Source organism: Colias croceus, chromosome 25 (assembly GCF_905220415.1).
Source record: "Colias croceus chromosome 25, ilColCroc2.1".
Taxonomy (NCBI): Eukaryota; Metazoa; Arthropoda; class Insecta; order Lepidoptera; family Pieridae; genus Colias; species Colias croceus.
In genome coordinates, this window is record NC_059561.1 from 4,469,302 (window position 1) to 4,496,367 (window position 27,066).

General features: G+C 31.1%; 1 protein-coding gene across 1 annotated transcript in view; it reads left to right on the top strand.

Moving 5' to 3' along the window:
- Positions 1 to 27,066, top strand: part of LOC123703147 (protein Wnt-4-like) — a 61,136-nt gene that overhangs the window by 21,432 nt on the left and 12,638 nt on the right. Inside the window, exon 2 of the mRNA XM_045651049.1 lies at positions 25,808 to 25,955. Coding sequence (XP_045507005.1) covers positions 25,808 to 25,955 — 148 coding nt within the window. The remainder of the gene's footprint in view (positions 1 to 25,807; positions 25,956 to 27,066) is intronic.

A 27,066-nucleotide genomic window follows, 5' to 3' on the forward strand; every position in this document is an offset into this window, starting at 1 on the left:
CTACAAGATCTGAACGTGTAGATAACTGAAAAGTTAAGCATAGAGTTATATATGAAGCATAAAGACTTTACTCGATCACACATTATAATCAGGTTCCACAGTGTATGAGTAGTCAAGTTTCCTTATCGTCACATTATTAGTTATTTCTTGGTGTCGTGCACATAGTTCATCTTTCAAGAACTACATAAGAAACTATTTTAACTGTCGCATTGTCATACCGTTATCAGTTCTCATACAAAATTAAACTCCGATTTACCACAAAATAATTATCAGCAGTTTAACGTTTAACAGAATTGACAATCACACATTGTGGTTAGAGCTTAAACACAAGTAAATAAACACGGATTTAGACTGTAGTTAGTGACAGTGACACACGCGGATTAATCTAACATTTATTTGTGACATTACTGTGTAGAATGGACGTTTACACTTAAACCACATTTAAACACTGTTTACATATTTTTGCTCGAAATATCACACAGTGTTTTATACAAGGAAGAATACTAATCTTCGAGTATTCAATTTCCTTATGTATTTATAAATAAATTAAATTTTTATTTTTATTTTTAATATTTTTGAAGTGAAACTTCTTTATCGGGGTTGGACAAAAATTTAGTGTAACATTTTTGCGTTACGCTGTAGGCGTGACATTTTTGCGTTACGCCGTAGGCGTGACATTTTTGCGTTACGCCGTAGGCGTGACATTTTTGCGTTACGCGCCAACTTTTTCTTATCCCTAAGTTTCACTTCTTACGTGTGTACTCTAGTACACGCACACATTTTTTATTCATGGCAGGACATAATCACAATACGTCATAGAATTCCTAACAGACTAAAAAAAAACGTACGTAGATAATCTTGTTATAACAAAAAAGAAAAAAAAATCACGTTCGATATTTTAAAATTATTCGAACTTGAAATCATCAACACAGCTGCTATAAAAAATGAAATCTGGATGCGGCATTCCCGCCGCGTAAGAATTTCATTCATTCCATGTCGCGTTTAGTTAATGAATTGATGCGTGATGCTAAACGATTGTTTTGGCTGTACTTCGGAATTTGCAGTGATTTTAGAGATAAATTTAGCGTTTTATAAGTAGGTATCCTGTGTCGAATTACCAGCTGTGCTGTATTATATTTTTTTTTATTTTATGTACCTAGTAAGTACTTTTTATAGATAGACGAAGGCTTAATTCTAAATAAAATACAATTTACCTATTATATATAATTGAATTGTACCTTAAAACTTAATTTAACTGTCCTCAGTGTTTTCTAATTATTTTTTAAAGTTATAGAACCGAAATATTGTGATTTGTGACTAACCAAATCGCAAGGGAAAGCCAAACGTAATAAGAATCTCAAATATTTCAGTTACTTATTCAATATTACGGAAAATTCAAACTCTTATCCAACAATTAATATATATTTATTGTCCCCACTAGCAAAATAGTATCCATTAGCGCCTCTCCCCGTCAGAGAGTTAAAAGTTAAAACCCTTCTTATGATTTACTTTCGTTCCGAAATGACCATTTATCTGTTTACACATTAGTCATTCAAATGACAAAGTACATACACAACCGACCAGTTTAAAAGATCCAACTTTAGAACCGCTTGTAAAGAATTGAAAGGTCAACTTAATTTGGTTGTCGGCCCTATACTGTATGCCTTTCACAAACAAATCAAACGCGTCGAATTTATTTGATGTGTTGGACAAATGTTGGATCAACATTGTTGGAACAAATCAATTCAAAAACAACTTTATTTTCTACTATTACAGTTTAGTTTCCTTTCACAATTATGCAGCCTCAAAGGTGCTTAGAGCAGCCCATTTTCCTTTTTTATCTTAAAGCTATTTTTAACTGGAAACGTTTAAGGATAACTTTCTATAGATATCTATTAATTATAATGCCTAGTGTAATTATTGAGATCAGAATTATTGATAAAGCTACATAGCTTGTTAATTATGTCTTAAAACTATAATGTAGGTTCACGTTACAAAATATCACGTTTAATTTGATATAATCAGACTTATTATTTCATTTCATAAGGCTTAAAAATAGTCAGATAAATCAATGAGTGTAAACTGGGCTAGTAAAAATTTTATAATAAGAATAAAAACTATTATCGATATTTAGAAAAATATTAAACTTTAGTCCAATTCCTATTTACATCTTCTTCATTTATTCTAGACAAAATTGATATGAATATAATCCGAACACAGACAAAAATATATTGTACATCACATACTGCAAATGCTCTCTACAATAACAATAACAATGTTTGCAATCTGTATTTTTGTACAGAAATAATGTCGTTTACTTGGCGGAGGTGAAATGAACATAGTTTGACGATTTAAATACACATTGTAAGAGGTAGCGGTCGGGTCGTGACTGTGCATACGTTGGAAGCGAACAAGTCATAGGAATACAGCGATTTTTGAAAAAAAAGAGATATAATTCTATAGAGCATACGTTAATCGAATAATGTACCTATTGCGAATTGTATAATATCTTTGTAATACTTCGGTATCTGTACTTACCTATTATACTGTGACTATTTTAAATACTCATTATGTCGGCTATTACTATATAGGACTATATTTCAGTAATAGGCAAGCTACTCAGTATTTGAAATTTCTGGTTTATTTTTGGCAAGACTTTTCATCCCTAAAGCTATTGAAAATCAAAACCATCAAAATATCATCTTGTTTTGGCAAAAACAGGAAAAGTAAACAAATAATAACGAATATATAGTTTAAACGAGCTTATAAAAGCGTGTTAAAAACGCTCTTTTCGTTTATGCCTTGCCCCAATGGGTTGGCCCCTGAAATTGTGCATTACCATCATCGTCCTACGACCTCCCCGTTCCTATTAAGGGGGCATGACCCTTTGCTTACTACTTTCTATATTCGCTTATTATAATTACATGTGTACTACAATTTTTATAATTAAAACAATAAGTAACTCTTTAAGGTCTAATATGGTAACTATTAGAGCGATGCCAGTTGATAACATATTTTATAAATAGGTAAAAATAGGTATTATAAATTCAGTCTTATTCATTCTTCGTTGAAAGTTTTAACAATGAGTAATAAAACACCTCTCAATAAATTTTTCAACACAAAAATACACACAAACAAAAAAGCTCATTGTGCATACAAAGAACAAACAATACTTACAAAACAGTTATTAGCAAGGCAATTGAATAATCTACCGTACAATAAAATCATCCGACATATTAGTTGCCCAAAACATTTACTTTTGAATATGCGATTTATAAATCCCCAAACCTGTTAATGGCCACTAAACGCAATAAAGTTTCATTGTGGTAAAAAGCGCGGGCTTCTGTCAAAGATATAGAAGTAGCACAGACTATAAATATATTGTACAATTATTTAATCTGTGGTGTTAAGTGGCGGGCTCCATTTGCACCTTTTTGTAAGATAAGCTGCTTGGGCGATGTGACGTAAGAAGCTCGTTTTGTATGTTTTTTTTGAACTTGCTGAAATTGGAATGGTACTTACCTATGCACACTAATATTTGGAAGCATATTGGTTGTTTGTTCTGTTATTGGAAGTCGTTAATAGAAATTTCTTTAATCTTGAAACACGTGAGTGTAAAAAAGTTAACATAACTATTAAAAAGATAAAATGGGTAATCTTTAAACCAATTTCATTATATTGCCCTTCTTTTTTGTTCACAACAATCGCGGATACGTTCAAATTTTTGCATTACGTTTTCCTTTATCTTGTAGTATAATTTATGAATATTACAAAAACCGTAAAGCAATTTGCAATAACAATATAATAAAACATCAAGATATGTTGGTCACTATAATTTATGGTGTTGTCGGCATATTTGACAAAAAACGTTCAGATGCCGACGACATTGTAAAGTTAAACCTTACTTAAACCTATTGTTAACTTGGGTCAGCCATTAACAGGTAATATTGCGGTTTCATTGTTTAACGAGGGAATGGGATCCCAGTGATGGATAATTTAATTGTTATCTTTCTCTAGTGTTCTAATTTTTAATTGACCATTAATATAGAACCAAGTTAAACTTTTTTTTTAATAATCTACAGATTTATTTAAATTAAGATTTTAACTGATACTTTAATTTAATTTTGGTTGCTGATAGGTTACTATTATTAAGAAAAAAATATTTTTTTCTTTTTTGCATTGACGTAATTAAAACTGTATAATGTATACATATATAATTTGTAATCGTTGGCTTAAAAATAGTTAAAGCTTTGTTAAAGCTTAATGTTGTCCTAATATCTAACATACCATGTCCTAAATAACAGCTAGTGAACACAACATGCGTACATAGAAAAGCATGTACGAATAATGTCGAATGTTAAACCAATACTATTCCTATAAAGGTCACTCGAGTCATCTATGAACATGGACGTATAAATATGTCAAATGTAAAGTGTAAAGGGCTTTGGTTTGTAAAGGTAATGATGAATTTAATGTCATAATCTTGTTGATGTCGTGTTTATCTCGATCTGTCTTGTCTAGAATTTCTCTTGTTATTCATTAATCATTATAGAATGTTGCGAATTGCGATGTTCCTTGCTATTTACACTATACTATTTGAGTATGTACATCCGATTCATTAAGTCCAATATATTATAATACTTAGCCTACTCATATCTGCGCTTCGCGGTTTCACCCGCGTGGCTCCGCTCGGCGCTCCTGTTGGTTTTAGCGCAATGATTATAGCCTTTGATTATGTACTATATATAGCCTTCCTCGATAAATGGGCTATCTAACACCTAAATAATTGTTCAAATCACACAAGTAGTTAGATTAGCACGTTCGAACAAAAAAAGCTAATGGTAATTTGAACGACGTTTTAGAAGAAAAATATTGCGAAATTTAAGCTTCTTAAAATCAATAAAGGTTGTACCTGCTTAACTTTGATAAATTTATAAATAGAAAATTATGTCGTTATTATTGAAGTCACGCACAAAAAATGTCTATAAAAGCAACTTTCAATAATTACAAACTTCAATTTTATTATCGATAAGACATAAATCATAGAAATAAAATCAATAAAATATAAATACTAATCAGTCTTAAGAACAAGCTTTTAAAATCTTCTAATTGGATAAAACAGGTTTCGAATCTATAATTCATCAATAAATAGAACCCCAATTTGTTGATAAATATATTGATCGATGAGACAACTAATGTTATAGTTTTATGTAGACTATAGATACATTTTGTTTTTCAATAATACAAAAAAAATATATAAATACAACAAGAAACCATGTCTAATAGGAACAATGTCAAATCATTAATTTTTAAAGGATTCAGGTAATATATTCTGTGTTGGTATATTTGAAATAATTGAGCCACATTTCAAGAATATCAATATTATGTTATAATATTGTTTTTCATTTAATTTCATAATTTAACTAGATTTCCGCGGCCCGCGTCTTCGCCCGCGTTTTCAAAGAAAACCCGCAATAGTTCCCGTTCCTGTGCGATTTTTCTGGATAAAAAGCCCATGTCTTCAGATAGGTACTTACATATACTTATTATTTGCGTGAAAAAGTACCTAACAAACTACCATCTGTATTGACTTACAAACTTTGGCGTTTATTTAACTATCAACGAATACTGTATGCGAATGTAAAACACATAGGTAGAGATAATATGTACATATTATCTCTATGGTAAAACATTTATCTTTTTACACGTAGTAGCTATTTAAGTATTTAGAAATCTATGGTTTTACCTATATTATCTACTATTAAAATGTTATTCAGTTTGTTTTGCATAATCTGTTTCGTAATAAATAATGCAGGCTACATTTAGCAAATATCGGCAAGTGAAACATCAGTCGGACGTTTATGCGGATTACACTAAAAGGTCGGCATGTCTGCACGTTTCGTTTGCTCCAGTGGTTTGACAGCTACGTTGAGGAAATATTTAAAAGCTATGTGGGTACTTGTAAGTGGAGGGTTTAATTATTTTTTGTATTCGGAGGTTTATGTAATTTTTACTGTGGTAATTTTGTTGATAAGGTTTTAGAGATGTTATTTGTTTGATACGTGGTCTAGTGTGTACTTGATGAACGAGTGATGAATGATTAAAGTTAGTGACAAAACATTAGACTTTATTGCTCTAAGGGAAAAGTAAGTATACTAAATATATTACTTGTGGTATCTACAGTTCTTAGTCATGGTTTACAATGATAGTCATCTTTTATTTTTGTAGTTAAAATAAGTAAAAAAAGTAAAACATCATTCTTATTTTGTGAGGTATATTCGAATCATATTATTCATATAATGCACGTTGATTATATTTAAATTATAAACTTTACATATATATTTCGTATAAGTTTGGATTGATCAATTTAAAATAATTGGCGGGAAAAAGTTTGCTATAGTCATGTTTAAGATATGAATTTTATCCCATTATACGTAATAACGTGTTATCAAAAAAATAAATTACTTACCTTCGAATATTATGTTCATTACTTTCACGCCCTTTTGAAAGTATGTAGTTTTTATAATGAAGTAATAATACAAAAGTATTATTAGTTCATTGAATGAGTTTTTATTTTTTTCAAAGATGAAATATCCAAACTTCACGAATTAAATTAAGTTTTATTTTTAATTGTTCTGTATATATAGTATATACCTATCTCTTTTTAAAATATGTTTCAAAGATACAAAAATCGTCGCATACTCCATGACGTGACGGCATTACAATGACGTAATCTTGAAAATTTACTCTCCACTTTCACTTCAAAAATAGTAATAAGAACATCAGATCACACCACCATTATCAAACATACCTACACACATTTGGCACAACAATCCTAAACCAACTTCTATGAAGTCCACATACACAGTTTAACTTTTCCCCCCATAATAAAGCATTGATAGCCATGTACTGGGGTTGTTTTACGAGTACCATCTGGGGGAATGAATCAAGTCTTAAAACGACATCTTAAATAAGATTGCTCGACGTTATGGCGAAATTTTTATGATTGACTTTATGGGACTCATATTTTGGCCACATGGTGTCAATCATGGTGGTATTTGGTTGATATTTGATATATTGTAAACATTTTAATTACTTCTGACGTTTGCACTAAACTATTTGGTTTAAAAAATATGTATACTTTAACCACGGATAAAATAATACACATTGAAATTATAAAACCTGTAAGAATACGAAAAGCAATATTGTTATATTTATTAAAATACTGAAGGTAAGTATTATAATAAATTACGGAATTCCAAGAAACACTTCTTATTAATCCCAATTGTGTTTCATGGTAAGGTTTCATGGGATACCATTTATAGTAAGTATACATATTATATTGTGGGTATTGCATGTAATAATTATACCTATCTATATTTCACTAAACATAATAAATTAATATTATGTTATCGATTCAACCGTAACTAAAGGTATTCGTAGTAATGTCATAAAGTGTACTGTATATGTATAAACATATTTAATATTACCTCAATTCCCAATAAAGGAAATTATAAACAATCTGTTTTCCTTTCCGTAATTTGCATCAACTCAATAGAGGTGAAAGGAACACGCTATTAATAATATTATATGAAAATTTCTCACAGCAAGTCTGACCCCAGATTAATGCTAAAATACATTATACATTGCCTATTTGTGAAACCATTAATTTTAAATTGAATTGTTGTGAATAATCTTATACTTACGCGTGACAGTTATGATTTTATGCGATAACTGAATTACGGCGGTAATAACTGGTTATGGGTTATGAAATTATTTGTAACCATTAAATATTAGAATTAAGTCATAACCATATTTTTACCGTAATATAACCAACAAAGTTGCAAGTTAGATATAAATTGAAGAACGACAATGTTTTACAAATTCGATAAAAATTTGACCCGCTTTCATGTAAACACAGCCTAACATCCTAATGAGATTTTTTTTCCAAACAAAATAAAAAATTGTTTAGAACTTTTCTAAGGCTAGGGATACATTGACACAGTTATAATGACACAAACGCACGCATCTCATTTCCTTTAGAAAACATTTCAAAGCCCCGTTACAGGGATCTAATGCTATTTCATCTTCACGATAGAAGGTGTAATTTGTGATCCCCTCAACTAGAAAAATGCAACAAAAAACCAACCACACCGTGTCCAATTTGAACTAGTGAAAAATGAACCTTTATTATCCTTAGTAAATTATTGTAGGACGACCCTTACTATGCGTTTTGATTCGGATGCCGGATGCGAAATTCTTGATAATAATTAATCATAGGATTTATAAAGTTTTTTAACCTTTGTGATGGCAAGCAGATAATAATCATTGTGATTCAAAATATTTGGACCGCACCTGTTATGAATTGTTTTGATAAAGGACTTCAAAAATAATAAATTGCAAATCCAAGTAGGTAACTATTATAATAAATTGATAGAGATATACCTAATAGAGAAGTAAGTAATAAATAATGTATTACACATTATTTACATAAATGAAAACTTATGATTAACAAGTAATTAACAATAAATTTAACAAGTGTTGTACAGTATACGTAACTGGTGAAAATAACTTCTCACGAATACACGCTTGTCTTTCCAAAGTCCAAACCTTGTTCAAAAAAAAATATCCTGTAACTCACAATTTTCTCGAAGCAATCTCACGCAGCAATCGAGCGACAAATAGTAGCAGCCATACGGGCCAGACGTCGTAACTTTACGATTTTAACTTTACTGCATAGCCCTGCAACGTACGGTGGGGTAAAAAAATAAATTGGAATCTTCCCTCTTGATATCACGTTTTACGATCCTCTGTCGTGTAGATGCACTATCCATAATTATGGTGGATACAATTACAGCTTTTATTGAGATTAAGCAAGACGCGAAACTTCTATGAAAGTAATCCGCTTTTTGCGATGAAAAGAAAATGGTTAAATGCGGCCTGTAAAGGTTAATTTATCGTCATTTATTACGGTAACAACTCGTAATTATAAAGTGCTTATGATTTTTTATTTAATTATGGTTTCGTTCGGACTAAATGTATGGGTTGGTTGGAAGGATTAATAATTATGTGTATTTCTTATGTGACAGGAAGGTAATTGAGTGTCCATTCTTTTGTAATATATGTACTTCTCAGTATTAAAAAATATTAAATTAAGTACTGTTTCCCTTAATGGGGTGTGGGGTATATACATTTCATCTGTAAAATTGAGTTCAATTTTACAGATGAACAAGTAAATTATTAAAAAAACAAAATACCCGACTGCACACTAAAAAAAGAGTGATTGAAATGAATCTAATGATACCGCATACGCATACATATTTTTTTAAAGGGAAATTTAGAAAAAATATTATTATGTCTTTATCCCGTGGGACTTTTAGGATAAAATGTATCCTATGACACTCCCGTAATCAAGACAAATCTAACGATACCTCATACATCAAAATCCATCAAGCCGTTTAGGCTACAGGTGGTCACAAAGGAAAAGACATACATACATACTTACATACACTCGAAAAACATTACCCTCCTTCTTTGGCAGTCGGGTAAAAAGAACAGTTGTTCTTGGCTAGTAATTAACCTTCTTTACCTAGCCAGATGGAGATTAGGGTAGACTGAGTACGATTGAAACAAAGGACGGTTGAAACAACACGAATATCTCGCAAACCGTTGGTGGGGGGGTTAGGGGTCCAAGGGGAAAATGAAGCGCACAACTGTTCTAAACACGAACCACAATGTTGCGTCGATCTCCGCGCGCTTCAGCTGATTCTATCAGACCCTATTATGTTTTTATGACCAAAAGTAAGTATTTTTGCTTGGAGATTTTTCCAATTATTGGCGTTTCTATTTAAGTGACAGTATTAAGTGTGCGTTTTTGTTTGAAGTGAATCTTGTGGAATATGACATTGCGACTAGTTTTTGTGTATCATTGTTGTTACTATTACTATAACTGTATTTTACCTAAAGTAGGAGTTGGGGACGGTTGAAACATTTTTTTTGGGTACGGTTGAAACATTGTTTTAATTATATTTTGTGTTTTTAGATGCCGATAGTACGTGTAAGAGAGATTTCGGGAAGATAAATATACTTATCAAAGTACAAAGACGCATATGAGAAAGTGAAAACCGGAGATCATTGCGAAAAGCGGCAAAGAAGCACAATTAATCGCTTCTAAGGTAAATTCGAATGCGAGATAACTCTTGCGAGCCAGAAAATAAAAAAAATGGATATAATAGAGGATATAACTATAGAAGGCATAATAAAAGAGGGCGAAAACTCAGGAAGTCTACTATTTACACTGACAGATCAGATAAGGAAGATATAAGAAAAGAGCAAGAATTAATATTGAAACGAACAAGAGCTTAGCAAGTGAAGAAGCGATTGGATAGAGGAAAAAGGAAGAAATTTAATGGAAGAAAAGGTAAAAGTAACACCGAAGAAGCAAAAAAGAAAAAAATACAAGAGGAGATATCATCAGAAGATGAGGAGTAGGTACTTCCGTCTTGTTTGTATGTCACCATATTAGAGAGCAGACCTTATTGTAAAAGAGTTACTTAATTATTGTTAGATTTAAAATAAACAATCAATAAAACATATTTTAATGCTATATTTTGTATTATTCGCATATTTTCCACTGACCCCAATCACTGTTTCAACCGCCCCTGGTATGGGGACGGTTGAAACAAATCGGATTTATTTTTTTAATTTGATCTGCTATAAAAAATAATACACATGGAACTAAAATCATTGCGCCTATTAGTAGACAGATACATGCTCTTTTATTTAACATATATTTTTCATCGCTCGGGTTATTAAGAGCAAAGTTATGGTCGTTATAAGTGAAATTGTTTCAACCGTACCCAGTCTACCCTAAACCTGGTTTTCATCCGGAATCGAATCCGCGTCTCTTCAGTTTTATCCATTAACCACTGCACCAAGGAGACAATCATTAAGTTGCATCTCAATCGAATGTTTTTGTAGTAGGTATGAATATTTACAAATGAGTTTTGTTGAATGCAATTGTAGGGTATGAAGGGCTGCGAGGCGGGTGTAAAATATCCTCTTTAATTTATTTAAAGGTTTGCTTTTTATTTTTTCGGTTTTTTTAAAGTTTCATATTTATTTATTGTAAAATTTCTTTGGGTTTTGAATACAATAAGTAATAAGGACGAGCTTTATTTCAGTTGTAAAGTTCACGTAGCTACTCGGTTATAATTTGTAAATAAACAAACATATTTTCACAAAATATTACGGTTTCTTTTATTCGGTTTCTATTGTACGTTTCTTAATTTTTAAATCAAGCGGATTGTGTGGAAGGTTTGACAGGAATAGTTAATAAAATTCCTTGCCTTATTTCGCATCTGTTTCACTCGTAGGTTTTTAAAGTGAAAATAGGTGATCACTACACCAGAGTAAGATTTTCTTTTACATATAATTTTGAAGTTGTTAAGAAGTGATAAATCTCGTGTACCCTAGTGGTGTAAGTGGCAGATGCATTATGCATACATCTATTTCACTGATCGATATTCTTTTAGGGACAAGTAGGTGATCAGCCTTCTGTGTCCTGCCAGACCGATTTTGTTTATCTTCGTCTCCACCGGGAATCGAACTCAGCATTCTACGTTTCTACGCTCACGCGTCAACCTTTGTACCAAGGAGGTCGCGGATTGAAGTTGTTAGGTTTATCATAAATCCATTCTATGCATGGATTATTCTATACAAGACGGTTAACTTTGTGGTAGCACAAGTAATAAGCCATTATAATGTTTACGATAGTCTTAAAGCTGAGTGCTTTAATTTTGTTGTAAAAGTTAGGTGTAACATTATGTTTATAGATACCCGTTGTCGTTAATGTGGAATAGAATTTATAAACAGTTTCCATGTTTTCTTATACCTATAGTTGTAACTTGTAATTCGGAATTAAAAAAAAACAGTACTTATAATTTAAAAACCCAATGTGTGTTAGTGACATTATCAAAATTATTTAGCACATTTAAAACAATATTTGAACTTTTATTTTGAAGATTAGGTATTCTATTCATTTAAAATATTTTCCTTTGGCTAAGGATCAATCATTATTAATTTATCTACCACTAGTTGTGCCCCGCGGTTTTATCCGATTTCTCCGCTCCTATTGGTCTTAGCGTGATGATATTATAGCCTTCCTCGATAAATGGACTATTTAACACCGAAAGAAATTTTCAAATCTAGTTCCTTAGATTAACGCGTTCAAACAAACTAACTCCTTAGCTATATAATATTAGTATAGATTTTAATTTTACAAAGCGACGTATTTCCACTAAACAAACATTTCAACGAGCAAACTATTCGTCAAAGGAACTGAACTATTTAATCAGAAATACAATCGCATTGAATGGACATCAAAGAAATTTTGAAATCGGATCCTGTATAAGAACGATCCATCATAATTTGACAGCTGAGAAAAAGTTCGTGCATTGTGTTTACATTTCAACCGCTCTTCTGTTGTATTTATTAAATGTTTAGTAGGTAATTGGTATCTGCTTTGGTATTTGAATATTTGGCTTTGTTGTTGAAGCAATTTGTATACAGTAGGCATGGAAAAAGCTTACAAATTCGTACTAATTCGTAACATCCCTGTTAAACAATAAAATGCAATAAGAAGTTTTATAGTAAGTTTATCATTGTTATTACATGAAATATAATCTAAATTGGGAAAACATAATTAAATTCATGTTCGAAATAATTTCAAAATATATACAATTTGTCTTTGTTCAAATATATTTAAAACCTTATTTATTATTAAAACAAAGTAAAGAATGGATGGTTCTATAATACCATGATGATTTGTCAATTACAAATGAAAATGAAATAAAGGTTACACATATTGATTCAAAAAGGAATATCACTCTTTTAATTACGCATTACAGCCCTCAGGATTTATTAACAGATAAAAGAAACTAGTAATTTTCGCGTTGAAAGTCGTAAATATCAATTTGAATCTAATTACAGGTTCGTATGAGCTTGAAGTGATTTATTCAATAACAATGAACAGCAGACACTAGATAATTAGATATTTTGGTGAATGACGCCATATTTATAACGAAATGATTTGTGAGTTAGTTAATATAGTGTGTGTCTAATTGATGGATTTATAATTGTTCATATTTGATTTATGGTAATTATTTTGTGTTTTAAAATTTGCGTTTAAATTAAGTGTTAATTTATATTTTATGCTGAAAAATAAGTACGCTTTTGAGTTTCGAGTATATAATCTACTTTTTAACGAACTCTATATATGAAACTACCAAATAACAATAAATAAGTAACTTATTAGAAAAAAAATTTCATCCCATGAAACTTTACAGCATCTTAAAACATGGATACAACTTAAAAATTATAATTATGTAATTGTAGATATTTTTTTTTATTAGGAAAACAAAATTATATTTAGGACTAGTTTCAGCCTCCGATTTTGCCTTGTATGACATCCGGATAAAAAGCCGTTAAGAAATTATAATTTATTTCTACATCAAATTTCATTTCAATTCAATTAATTTTTCAAATATCTACCTATACATTTCACACTTTCGTATTCAATAGAATTGTAAGGCCAATTAGATTTTCCTGAAATGTGTCAATTGATATATTTATAACTTCAAACCTTAGATTACAAAATAAAAGACAGATGGAGCGTTGCCGAACTAAACCGAATGATTTATCGTCATTTTCAATAAAGCTATGTGTGCTGTCATTTCGCCGCTGCACTGTACGTACACGGTGCTTCTGTGTGCGTGTAATGTTACCGGATATTGAAAAATTTCCCAAATTTTTCCCCGACTAGACTAGACTAGAGAGACTAGACTAGAGGGTTATGTTTTTCGAGTTTATGTATGTATGTATTTGTTTGTGTATGTATATGTATGTATTTCTTTGACACGCCCTGCAGTATAAACCGTTGGACCGATTTTGAGATGTGAGGTTTCATTGCAATCATCTGAATTATTATGTTAGTTGCGGTAGTGACGTAGGCTAAATACATAAATTAGCAGTCAAGTTTTAGTTTTTATTTTAAAATAATTTCGGGTTTATGATATTTTTTTTTATAATAATATTGTAAAAATTCTTTTATTATATAAAGTACCTGCCTACTAAAGTTATATATGGACAAAATAATTATATTCAATTTTAAATTATGTAAATAAATCACATAAAAAAGAGTTTCAATATTAACTATAATAATTATATTATTTTTTATTTTTCAAAATATGTATATGAATGCGAATAGCGGTAGTTTTTAGTCGAGAATACGGGAAATTTTATTTTCATCGTGGAGTTCACATAAATTAAATCGCCAGCGAAAACGACTATGACGTTTTTAAGCTTTATAAAAGTAACAAAATAATGTATTATGCTTATTAAAATAATCTAATAATGATCATGAACCTTTCGTGCACTATAAAAATAATCACATTCACGATCGAAAAATCCAACAGTATTACCCTGAAGATCTTATAACCAATTCACCGTTTTACCAATAAAAATGGCAAATTCATTTTCAAAATACTGGCAACATACGTTGAAGTTTTGTATTCCTTCATATCTGTAAAATTATTATTCGTATAAAGAAATAAATCAGCCAAATAATCTACAGAAAACCTGTGAAACGATGTTTCATCTTTTTTTTTGTTTTCGGGAACAAATTTTACAGCGTTTTATTATCACAAGACAGCATTTTTTTACTAAGATTGCAAACCCTTTTTGACGTATTGCATGACACTATATGCGCTATAGCACTGGTGCAGCGACGTATTTGTTTTTGATTTCGTATTTTCTTTGACAAGGGCGACGGGCGGTTGTCATGCTCCATCTGTACTTTATTTTGTAATCTAAGCTTCAAACCATAACCTTTATAGCTACAAAATATATATTGTGTGCTAAAGGTCAGTTTGTTCGTGATTAGTGAAACTGACGTGTATCGACAATAAATTGTTTGCTTGAGAAATTGTTAATATTTACTTTGGGTACACTAAAGATTAGGGATAATAGAATTAATGTTTTTGATTTTGATATCGCGGGTCTCAAACCATAGGGGCGTATCCACAAAACCCCTACTTTTCAGGAGAGACAAAAAACTTAATAACTTTTTTTGTGATTGAGCCACCTTGTTGTGTTTTTGCATGTAGCTATATATTAACACTGCAGTTAATATGGAATGCTTGGTTTTAGGATATTCCCTCTGTAACACTAGTTTTTAGCTGATACGTCTATTTGCCATGACGAATAGACGGCAAAACTCCGTCAAATTTCCCCCATAAATGTATGGAGTTTATGGACGTAAAACGCTTCTCCTTAAATTATTAATATTTATACTTATATTTATTTTTACCTAGTCGGTAACTCAAAATATTGTAATTTAGGAATGAGAACCCATCGAAATTAACGTTATTTACGCGGTTTTTAAAATTCTTACGCCTGTTTGGCTTGGCATTTATATTGAGAGGCGTTTGAATTCAAAGTAGAGGTATAAACCAGTTTTATTCTACAATGTAGACAAAAAAAAACAAATGGGAGTACCGGAGTAATTACACAATATTTTTTGTGTGAAAATAAAAATAAGCATATAAAAAAATTAAATTTATTTATAAATCTGAACATAGTTACTTAGGTACCTACTTTAAATGACTAAAGTCACAAACATTTTTAACTACGTTAAAAACAACCAACTTCAATATGTAACGGAAAAGTATAAATAAAAAAAAGATTTGATGTTATTAATTTTAACATAATATTATTTAGATGTGCTATTAACTAAATAGGTCTGATACTAAGTGCTTAGTGCTTGGCACCGACTTCAAAGCTATTTAATAAATAACTAGCACATCTAAATAATATGTAAGTAGTAATTAATAATATCAGATCTTTTTTTTATTTTTTACTTTTCCATTATTGAAGTCGGTTGTTTTTAACGTAGTTATTTTTATTAAATACTTTATAGTGTATTTTTCAACACGAATCAAACGAGCCCAAACTCGATAAAGTTGAGTCAATATATTACTGAGTTCCTATGGCCACCTTCCGATTCCATCATCAAATCAGCTTTATGTCATGATAATGTTTCATCGTTATCCAATTTACATACGTATACAAAATTTCAGCTTAATCGGTTACCGGGAAGTGTATCAAAGTTACTTGCTAGATTTCAATTAAGTCATCGAGATCAGACAAAAATGCTCATAAAATAAAAACTGCTAGGCCTATCCGATAATTTTTTATGAGACCAATTCGACACCATTACGCATCAAACAAAAAAATAATCACATAGATCGGTCCAGAAACCTCGGAGTAATCGGTGTACATACATAAAAAAATATACCGGCCAAATTGATAACATAATTTTTACATGATTTGCTGGAGACATCATTACATAATTATCTTAGCATTGAAGCTAGCACTCAATTTCGATTTGGTTCTGGGCAGCAATCAGAATAAAGAATCAGGTATTCCACATTGGTAAGCTTGGTGATATAAGTATAAGTACAAACATGTTGAGACTTCATTTACCCCTCTGTTTCTTTCGTACTCTGGCCAAAAGTAACAGTAGCCCTGTTTGCTCACTGCATTATGTATTGTGAAATTCATAAAGCCCAATTTCCTTTTATAAAAGATAGGTTTACCCAAAACTAATGGACAGTATAATACTGCTTCGAAATCAAATACAGGTACAGAAAAGAAGAGTAGAGTCAACCATTGCCTTTAATTTGTCTTCTTCTTTTCTTCTTTGGCATATTCTTTCCTATTAACATGTTCTTCATTACACTCCTCCTGTTTTTCACGCGCAGCTTCGCCCGCTTTCTCTAAAACGATTTGAAATTTAAACTATCCTGTCTCTCAAGTTGGATCGAACTGCACATGGTGTGCGAATTTTATTATAATCGGTTAAGTGGTTTAAGAGTCCATTGAAGACAAACATTGTGATACGAGATTTATATATATTAAGATATATATTATATAATAAATTCACTAAAGTTATTCCACGCATTAGAATTACATCTACTCGCTTTGGCATCTCACTGCAGAATGATCGTGTTTCCATGTTGTTGACATGACGATACGTCCACCAACTTGCTCTGTGACGTCCTCCTAGTGACGAAATCTGGAGACAGCAATACTAAAATATGTAGACGTATGTGCATACGTCCGCAGTGATGACTAAATATCCCCAGGATCATGTTGACATTGATGGTCGTATGTGCATACGTCTATATAGCTCGACACAATGATTTCAGGTTAAAATAAAACAAACAGTCGTATGTGCATACGTCTATAAGGCACGTCAAAACTGCCTCAATAAGCAATAATATTGCTCTTACGTCTATTATACGGCTATATGGCCTAACAATAATTGTAGACTGTCTAGATTACGGCAAATAATATTTTTCATTTTATACAAAAAGTAATCGGTATTAAAGTATAAGAAAAATTGAGGATATGTATTGCTTAAAGTAGAATCCAATGGCATTAAAAACGAAAAATCGCATTTTTGCATATACGCCCCTATGGTTTGAGACCCGCGATATTTAGATGTTTCACCAGCACCCTAATAAGGGAAAAACCCGTTTACAACTCTTTTTAATACATACATAGAGATAATATAGACCTAACTAGATTCTTATACTTATATAAAAAAATCAGTCACGCCGTTTTCAGTGTAGTTGACATTAGAGTTCTATATTATAGTAGAGCCACAGAATACATAATAGTAGCTAAACGCTAGTAGAGCCATAATAGGCAACATTTGACAGTTCAAGTAAATTCAACAACGTAACCTAGTAACGACGACATAGAATAACATGATATTTCGTTTTGTTAGAACTGCACATTTGGTTAACTTTTTTCAATTTCAATTACATATTTATAATAATAATATGACCGATACAAATAATTTTAAGATTTCATTTTACTGATAAACCATTCTAAACATAATAAACAATTTCTGAATTGAAGAACTGACGTCGCTACAATTTTGTGTCAATAACCTTTTTTCTTTTTAAATACCAGAGACGTTACTCTAAAAATCGAAATCTGACATCTAGAATCGAATGCATTGATTACTTGTGAATAAAAATCATTATAAATTAATAAATTCGATTGACAAATGTTTCAAATCCGTATCGATTAATTCACTTTAATCGATGTTTTTAAGCAGGTTACTTCTCTTCGAAGGTAAAATTGATAGACGTCAAATGTTGCCTATTAAATTGGCTCGACTATAGCCTATAGCCTATATATATAGACTATAGTACCTAGGTATACTGAATTAATGTCATGTTTTTATTCCTAAAAATATCTCACTTATGAAAGATTAACAATTAATAAGGACTTACCTTAGAGTTTACCGTTCGTACCGTTTAAATAGATCAACCAAAATACATTATTTTGATAACTTGCATCTCAAAAAGCTTTAATCGACTATATAAAGGATCTTATGTGACGTTTTATATCTAATGTTCATAAAGCAGGTTGAGAATCCAATAAAACCGCTATCATGGTTATAACCTTGGTAATAAACACTTTATTGATAAAATTTGAAAGCTCATAAAGGGATGACTTAAATTGCAATTTTTGTGGGCTTAGAATAAGATAAACGGTGTTTATGAATGGAAAATATGGGTTCGTAATAAGTAAAGGTAACCTGTACGTTATACGTATGAGGGTGCTATTTTTTTTGTGAAATTGGTATAGATTTTATGTGTGGACATTTCGCATTTACTATCTATCACGTTTTTAGGTGACGTTTTAATAAAGTAGTTATTTCGTTCTAAAATTTTTGTATTTTTATTGTAATGTCATTTATACCAACCTTTTATTTGAAATACATACTGCCTGAAGTATTTGATTCTAAATTACAGTTTTAACTTCATACATTAACCAAACCTGTATTACGTATCGATAGCAATAAACATTGCTATGAAAGGGTAGCTAAACCCCAGTCCCCATCATTACCATCACAATTACAGAGCAATTACCTAGGGGCGCCGTGAGTCATTGTATGACTAACCAAAACCACGTGGTTATGTTTATTTTTATATATGACTGAAAATATCGTTTTTTTGCATTTTATTAATTTTCGGATATAGCGATAAAGTTGAAAGTGCAATGAGGAATGATGGGGTAAATCCAATAAAACAATCGTAGTAAATATTGATGATGTATTTTGATGATTAAAAAGCACTTCTGGAAGAAGTGTGTTTGAAATAACACATATTATATCTATTAATAATGTAGAAAAGCTTCACAAATTAATTATTATATCACGACTTCCTCTTTAATTAAAAATCTGGTCCAATCCGTTATCGTGATGAAAAAAACAATATTCTCATAGCAAGACATCACTGATCACGTTCGCGTTAACATAAAATAACCCGTCCCTAAAGTACACACTGACCCATATGTTTATGGCCTAAAATTTCAAAAATGTGTACCTACATAAAATCAGTAAAAAGGTACGTTTTGGGACTTGCTACTTCACTTTATCCGAATCAGCTGGAGTGTAAAGGTAATTAGCCTAAATATTTCTATCACAACAGGAAGGCAGTTGACGTTACCTCCGGTGACGAAATACAGCTTCATTTGAATATTAAACGTTATGTGTAGTAAGTTAGGGTGCAGTTCGCATTGAACGGAATTTAAGTTTGTTTTCGTCGAAAAAATGCAGCGTAAATGCAGGTTAAAATTATTGAAAATATTTCGTGGAAATTTTTTTGCTATATCATGTTATTAGGAATGTAAACAATAATGTTTGATTGAATATGCATTATGAAATGTTTTCTTGGAGATCGGAATTATTTTGCTCGTTACTTGAAATGATTGATTCAAAAATTAAAAAAAAGTTTAACGTAATAATATCTGCAATGAATGAAACTAGAAGTCAAACTCGTATAATTTTTTCCATAACCAAAAAATATAAAACACAACAGCCTCATTCTTATCTATTACCTACTTCTTTTGAATCCTTTTAAAATTATATTTTAAAACTACGTGAGTTATAAAAGCTAGTTCTATAATTCAGGTAAGGTGATTTCACGCATGGAAACATCATAAAAGCCCGCGTCTTCGTCCATTGAGGACCGCCCTATTGAACATTTAGTCACACTGCTCACACCTGCTTACTATGAGTTTTCGAAAAGTACAAAATATGACGTTATTATTATATGTATAAACACGTGGAGATAGTTTCTACTACTTATAATATAGTTTTACGTGTTTTTTCTAGGTATGAATGAAAAAGGAAACGTCTTGATAACGAAATGTAATAACTACACACAAACATTAATGATATTTATTTCGTTGGCATGAAGTCGCCAAATATGCCAAACTTGACCACAATTTGTGTCAAAAGTAGATAGGTTCAAATCTTAGAGTAATGTATAGTGTAAGGTAAGGTACAAATATAATAAGTACAAATTTATTGTACTGAAAAATAAAGACAGAAAGTTATCTATAACATGTATCTTTTTATCCAATTGTAACTTTCTATTGTTGCTGGTTCACGATTGTACCTCGATATTTCTTTAATTTTCTCATAAACTGTAATTATCGATGGTGTGTCTCATTTTAAATTCGCAGTCTTACCTGTTATTCAATACGTACAATTGTTATATGGGTGGTTCGTACAAAAAAGCTAATCCGTTGACAATATGATTACCGAGTTGTGAAATGCTTTGTGCGCAATAATTAACGATATGTGAAATTAATTCGACACGCTTTCGAGTTTCTATCGAGTTGCAATAGTAGTGATGTTTTCCTGGAATTAAGTAAGGAAGGCATTTTGATACTCAATGTTGCTTTGGCATTTGTAAATTTTAGTTTCTTGGAAGTTGTTTTGAAAGAATATTGGCTTACTTTTCAGTTAGTATCGAATTTTACGGGTTTGTAAATAGGTAGTAATTGAATGACAAAGCATAGTTTTCTTCTGGAATCATCATTGCTTGATTAAATGTTATTTAAGTTACAATTATTTATTATCTAGGTATAGAGACGGTTTGATTGTTTTCAGTTTTCCTTCATTGATTAAACCTGTTGTGATGAGCTCATTCAAACAATAAACGTTATAAATTTACCCAAATTACCAATCGAACCCTACTTATGTATTTAAAATTATTGCTAACAATAATTTGTGTAGGTATTTCTTAAAAAATGTTAAATAAGTAGAAAAAGAACATAAATAAATAATTGTTCGTGTGTCCTTATTCCCAGGCCGATTTTTATAATATCTATGTTCTATAGAATTTGTAACTGTATTTCTTTGTCCTAAGATTGAAAATCTATTGTGACATATTTTCACACTACGGTGCCAAGTAAGCTAAAAACGGTGATATGCTAATTGTAACAAAATTTGGGTAAACAGAGTTAGTTGGTAATGAGACAATTAGAAATAGAAATCTAGTATTGTCAAAAGAATAGAAAAAAAATGAAAAAGGTATGTTGAAGAAGAATTTGTCATAAATAAGAGAAAAACATGCAAAAGTGCTTCAGTATTTTAAAATTCTGTTATGCGCTATTAAGACATCAATAATAATCTTCAGAAGACCATTTTCTGTAGAGCTTTAGAAAATATTTTAATCAACAAACTTTTAAGTTTTAACTTTGATCATTTATGAAAAAAAATTTTTCTTTAAAAACTATCCTCACTAAACTATTCTTATTCAACAGAACCGATTAAAACGTCTTATGTATTGACTAAAATCACCATCATTTACTCCCAAATACGCAACACATAGTCATAACAACCCAAGTATTTAAAACCAATTTCCTCCCATAAAACCGCCAAACCCGTATATTACTTTAACCCATTCACACGGTCATGTCAATATTAGCTTCATAAGCTATGACTTATCGCCACACCTTAAATACTTGTTGGACTGGATGCACATATTATATTAGTTAACGGGAAGCGAAATAATATTTTAACGTTCACTAATCCTATGTGATAAATGTAGGTATGCTATATTCTAGATTGGACTTTCCAAGATTAGCGAAATATATCTGGATGTATATCTTACACTAGGACTCATTGGAACTTAAATTACGAGATTTGTAAGAGTGTACCTACGCTTTTGAATATTTGTATGTGACAAATTATGATATACCTACGTATTACATAATAATATATGTATGTACCTACTATTAGTACAATTATGCTCGTAGACTAGAAAGTCTAGTAACCACGGACTAGGAGAATATATGTAACGTAGAAATATTCTCCTATGGGTCGATCAACTTTTATTGGTCCGACGTGTACGGATCATGTCCCTGAAGGATAATTAATAAACATGAAATCATAAAGAGTTAAATTCGTTTTAATTATATTCCTTTTAATATTTTCTAGCATTATTGCGAACAATATTTTACTTGTTTTATTAATTTGTGCGTTGTTTCATGGTTGTCGAGGGACTAAATGCAATTTTCCAGTACTATCACATTTGTCCCCATGCCACAATGCATTAACAAACTTCGCATCACGAACACATACTATCACGACCATAAATACCAAATACACTCCTTGTTTCAGTACATAATTATTGACATCCAAACATACAAACCATTTTTTTTTTATTGGATATAATACGATTTTCAGGCATTTTACTTTTGTCCCCATAAATCACCTACATGACACAAGTCTCACAGACAACCGTAATTTAGTTATGAAACCAAAACACATATGGCGCGGTAGATTCCTAAACAACAAGCTAAACACAATAATTAACTGTCGGGCTCAAACGCCACTCTGATTTGTATAAAATCACGGCAACAGTCGTCCGAGCGTTGTTGGTGAGTGTGGGGTGGCTTTTTTGTCAGTCCGTCAGACAACTGTGATTAAAACGTAAGTACTTGATGCATTGTTATCAATTATACTACACGAGATGCGCTTTCGTCTATATTTTAGTGTGAGCTGAGATTAATATATAAAATAACAATAGTATTTGCTTGGCGGCTCAAAATTTAAAAAATGTCCCGCGGACAACCAGTCACTTGGTCAACCAAAGTGGTTGTACCATGGACAATTTGGTTGTCCCTAGGACAATAATTATATAAAACTTATACTTTAACAGTTAAATAGTTCATGTTTTGTTTATTACTCGGCTGTTTCGGGAACACATTTTTATTACGCGATTTTATGTCTAGTTTAATTGTAATTTTAACATTTCAAAAATCAAGACGCTACTACTACAACTAAGATGTCCCCATATGAAAATCACATTATACTTCATTCATTCAGTTTTATCGAGAATCAGTTCATTTTAACTAAGTAAAATCAATAATACGATACGTAACAACCTCGCCTTAATAGTTTTTTTGTAAAAAATATCACTATTTCCGCTTTACTGAAACTTTTTTATATATGAAACATTATTTGGTTGTTCAAAAGACATCATTCGTTTCAATTTTAATAAAAATATTTCGTATTTTGGGTGTAAATAGAACAAATATCAAAATATTATTTATTATTTAATATTAAAAGAATTTGTTTTAATTCTTAAGGGAATTTAACATTTAAAAAAGTACTATTGTGTAAGTTGTCCAAAGGACATTATTTCCCGTGAATAGATCGGTTCGTGAAGTTAAATCCACAAATGTATTTAATCAACATCACTGCTGCTTATATAATCTTAATCTACGAAGAATTATCTTCTAAATGAAATAGTAAAATGCTGAAAATTAAGTTAAAAAAAAAAATACGAGAAAATTATGATCGGGACCTTTAAAAATTGATTGACCCCTATAGACTCCTAGTCCGTGGTTACTAGAGAGCATTTCATATCAATTATACCTATTCTTAACAAAACAAAAGTATACTTTCATTAATCACATCGTCTACAAACATAAATTTTTTATCTAATTAATTAAAACTGAAACGGGATAACAAAATGAAAGATCAAATTGGAATTACAATAGAATCTTGCTAATATCAATAAAAACTCTTACTGTAATTTAATTTAGAACTATAAAACACCCGTAAAGCTATACAAGCAATTCTTCAATGTTGCTAGTTCAATAGCGTTAAGCGTACAAGCATGCAACAATTTGACATCTGTCAAAACTAAATTATATAATGGCAGTTTCGCGCGCCCGCGTATGATTTCTGTGGTCGTTAGCGAGACTCTTATGGAGGTAATTTACGTGTTAACAAAATATGTTTTTATTTGTAGAACAGAATAATCATTTATGTTATACCTGCAACATAATATTATGTTGCAAAAGCTTTAAGCCCCTACAATCTGATTTAATAATAAAGAAAAGATCTCTGTTCCTAATAGGCATGAATATTGTGGAAAAAAAGCCCTTCAAATCTACTCTAGAAATCTAAAATTTATGATAACCTGAATTTGTAGTTTTTAAGAGCATTTTCAAAAGTAGGCCATCTCTACTCCAGCAAATAAGTCATAATTACCTTTTTCTAAAAACGAATTCAGAAAACTTGAAGTAACATTCTAAACTACGACATTGTTAAAAATATAGAAAAAATATTTTTATTTTCCAGCCACAAGAGAGCCTAGATTAGCTTGTTTTGTAGAAAAGCCCTTCTCGACATTAAAAGCCACTCGGTTTCTTCTAAATTAAAAAAAAAAAGTTATATTTCCTCCATAGAAATATGCTATTTTGTATTTATTCAAAATGACCCATATCCCGACGGAGTACAGCGATAATTGTAAGCCCCATTTGACATCATGGATGACATAACACAAGGAATCCTTCCCCCCATTTAGAACACTTGAATGTGCTTCCCCGTATCACAGCTTGCACGTGCGCCACTCAAGGTCTCGCAACCCTGTACACATCCTCTCATGTTTGCAATTAAAACGAAAACCCGAGTAGGACAAGAACATACGACATAAACAAGAGGAAACGGGATGCCACTTCTCATTTACCCGAGCACTTTTTATTTCAACTGGCACTTAAGGGAGGTCGTCGGCCAATCAACGTACTGTGCCGCGCCCGTTCCCATTGGCCGGTTTGAATAGAGAATTTCAAAGAACAAAAGCTGAGGGTAGGTAATAGCGAGTTTTGTTTCTTCGAGTGGCGTTTCTCATTCGAGTGTGAGAGCTCCTGAAGAACGGACGTCTCGAGACTAATTACCTTAGGTTACATGTATTGTTTACGAGGGTGCTCTCGCTAAGCTCCCTTCAATTGTCAGGACGATGTTTAACATTGTTATTTATTGTTCGTAACTCGTTGTCGGTTCTTGAGCTAGGAAATGTAAAGCAAGCAAATTAGCTATGTTTATTCCTCTAACAATCCCGTCTTCAGTGTTTGCGAGACGCCGCGTTTTAATGTTGGCATTCATTCATGCGGAGATACATTTCAACAATAAACGTTGATGTATTTGCTAATGCAATTAATCTGTTTACATTGGATCTCACTGTGGAGTTTGCTTTGGACTAATATTTACAATTCTTAGAAATGTAATAAGAAAATGAATATCTATGTATATTATTTAAATTTTATAAGTATTTATTCATTATGCATAACAAACATTAAGCAATTACCTTTTGCAAAAGTTTTTTTTTTACATTAATCGTCTATATAAACAACGCACTTATCGATATCCTAATGCATCTATATAATCTATATAATGTATTATATATTACAAACACTATAGTATATACTAACGGTTTATAGCATCGTATCTTGGTGCAATCATAATGAGTCACACATTAATCTCAAAATCTCTCTCTAATTGCAAATACAAATCTTAGAATTATTTCCCTATCATAGCTTTTCGTTGTCAAGCTCTCAGTACTTTAATATTCCGTTTTCCTTTCAGGAACTTGGCTGCTCCAATCCGACCTGCTTCGAACAATAGCACATCATTGGAGACATTCACAACACTGCATAAGGAGAGCTGTCATAGATTAGAGTACTTGGTCGAAAGACAGAAGCAGTTATGCATGCTGTCTGATAAAATGGTTCAGGTGGGATTTGGTTATCTAATTATAGGTAATAAGAAGATACATATTAGGGAAACGAATGAACTTAAACTGAAACTGAGATTGAAGCGGTAAAATGAAATAAGAGAAACGAATGAATGTATTAAATTGATAAGTGAACTATTGCTTCGGATCGAAATAATAAACAAAAGAAGATAGCCAAAATCTATATGATATGCTCTTGTAGTAGGTAATATTTTACGATAGTAGAAAAATCTACTAATTTTGATATAGGGCATATCGTCTAAGTTCATTTTATGCATCAGGAAATTTCTAAATAGAGCTTTTCCGATGTAATTTCTAATTTCTAATAATGCTATAAAATACTGAACTGTAATTTTATTTTCCGACGTTTGGTTTTGCACGATAGACTTACAAAGTTACACTTATAATATTCGTAGTTTAGACAGGATAGCCTTTGGGAACTCAGGACAGGTTTAGTGCGTATATGAATATCATAGAGGTCAATGACTTTTATTCTAATTAGTCTTGTCTATACATACTAAGTATTTAGAATTTGTATAGACTAGAGTTAAAGGTAGGTTAGTTTTTGAAGGAGCAATGTAGGTTTAGGTATGGATTAGAATAATAAAGAGATAGGATAAAAATAGACGAGAGAAACTAGTAAGATATTAAACAAATAATATAATATTCCAAATAAACAATTATTTACAAAATTTATCAATACTTAGATAATATTATGAAGCTGAAGAGTTTGTTTATTTGAACGCGCTAATTCCACTACTGTTCCGATTTGAAAACTTCTTTCAGTAAATGAACTATCTAACTCATTTATCGAGGGAGGCTATAGTTATATAATAGGCTATAAGCTATAATATATCATCACTTCGGCTAAAACCGCGAATAACTATGAAGGTTTACATACAAATTTTGTAACATGTTTTCATAATCATGTTCGATTATAAAATTGTTTTACGCAAAAAGTTTTATTGGAAGTTTCGATTGAAAAAGTCTCATTTATTAAACAATTAAATTGAATGTCCCCATTAAATAGATATTTTACGTTCGAGTGTTGGGAATTGCAAATTGGATAGAGTATACTTGAATTGAGCAACCATTTGACTTCGATTTCTCA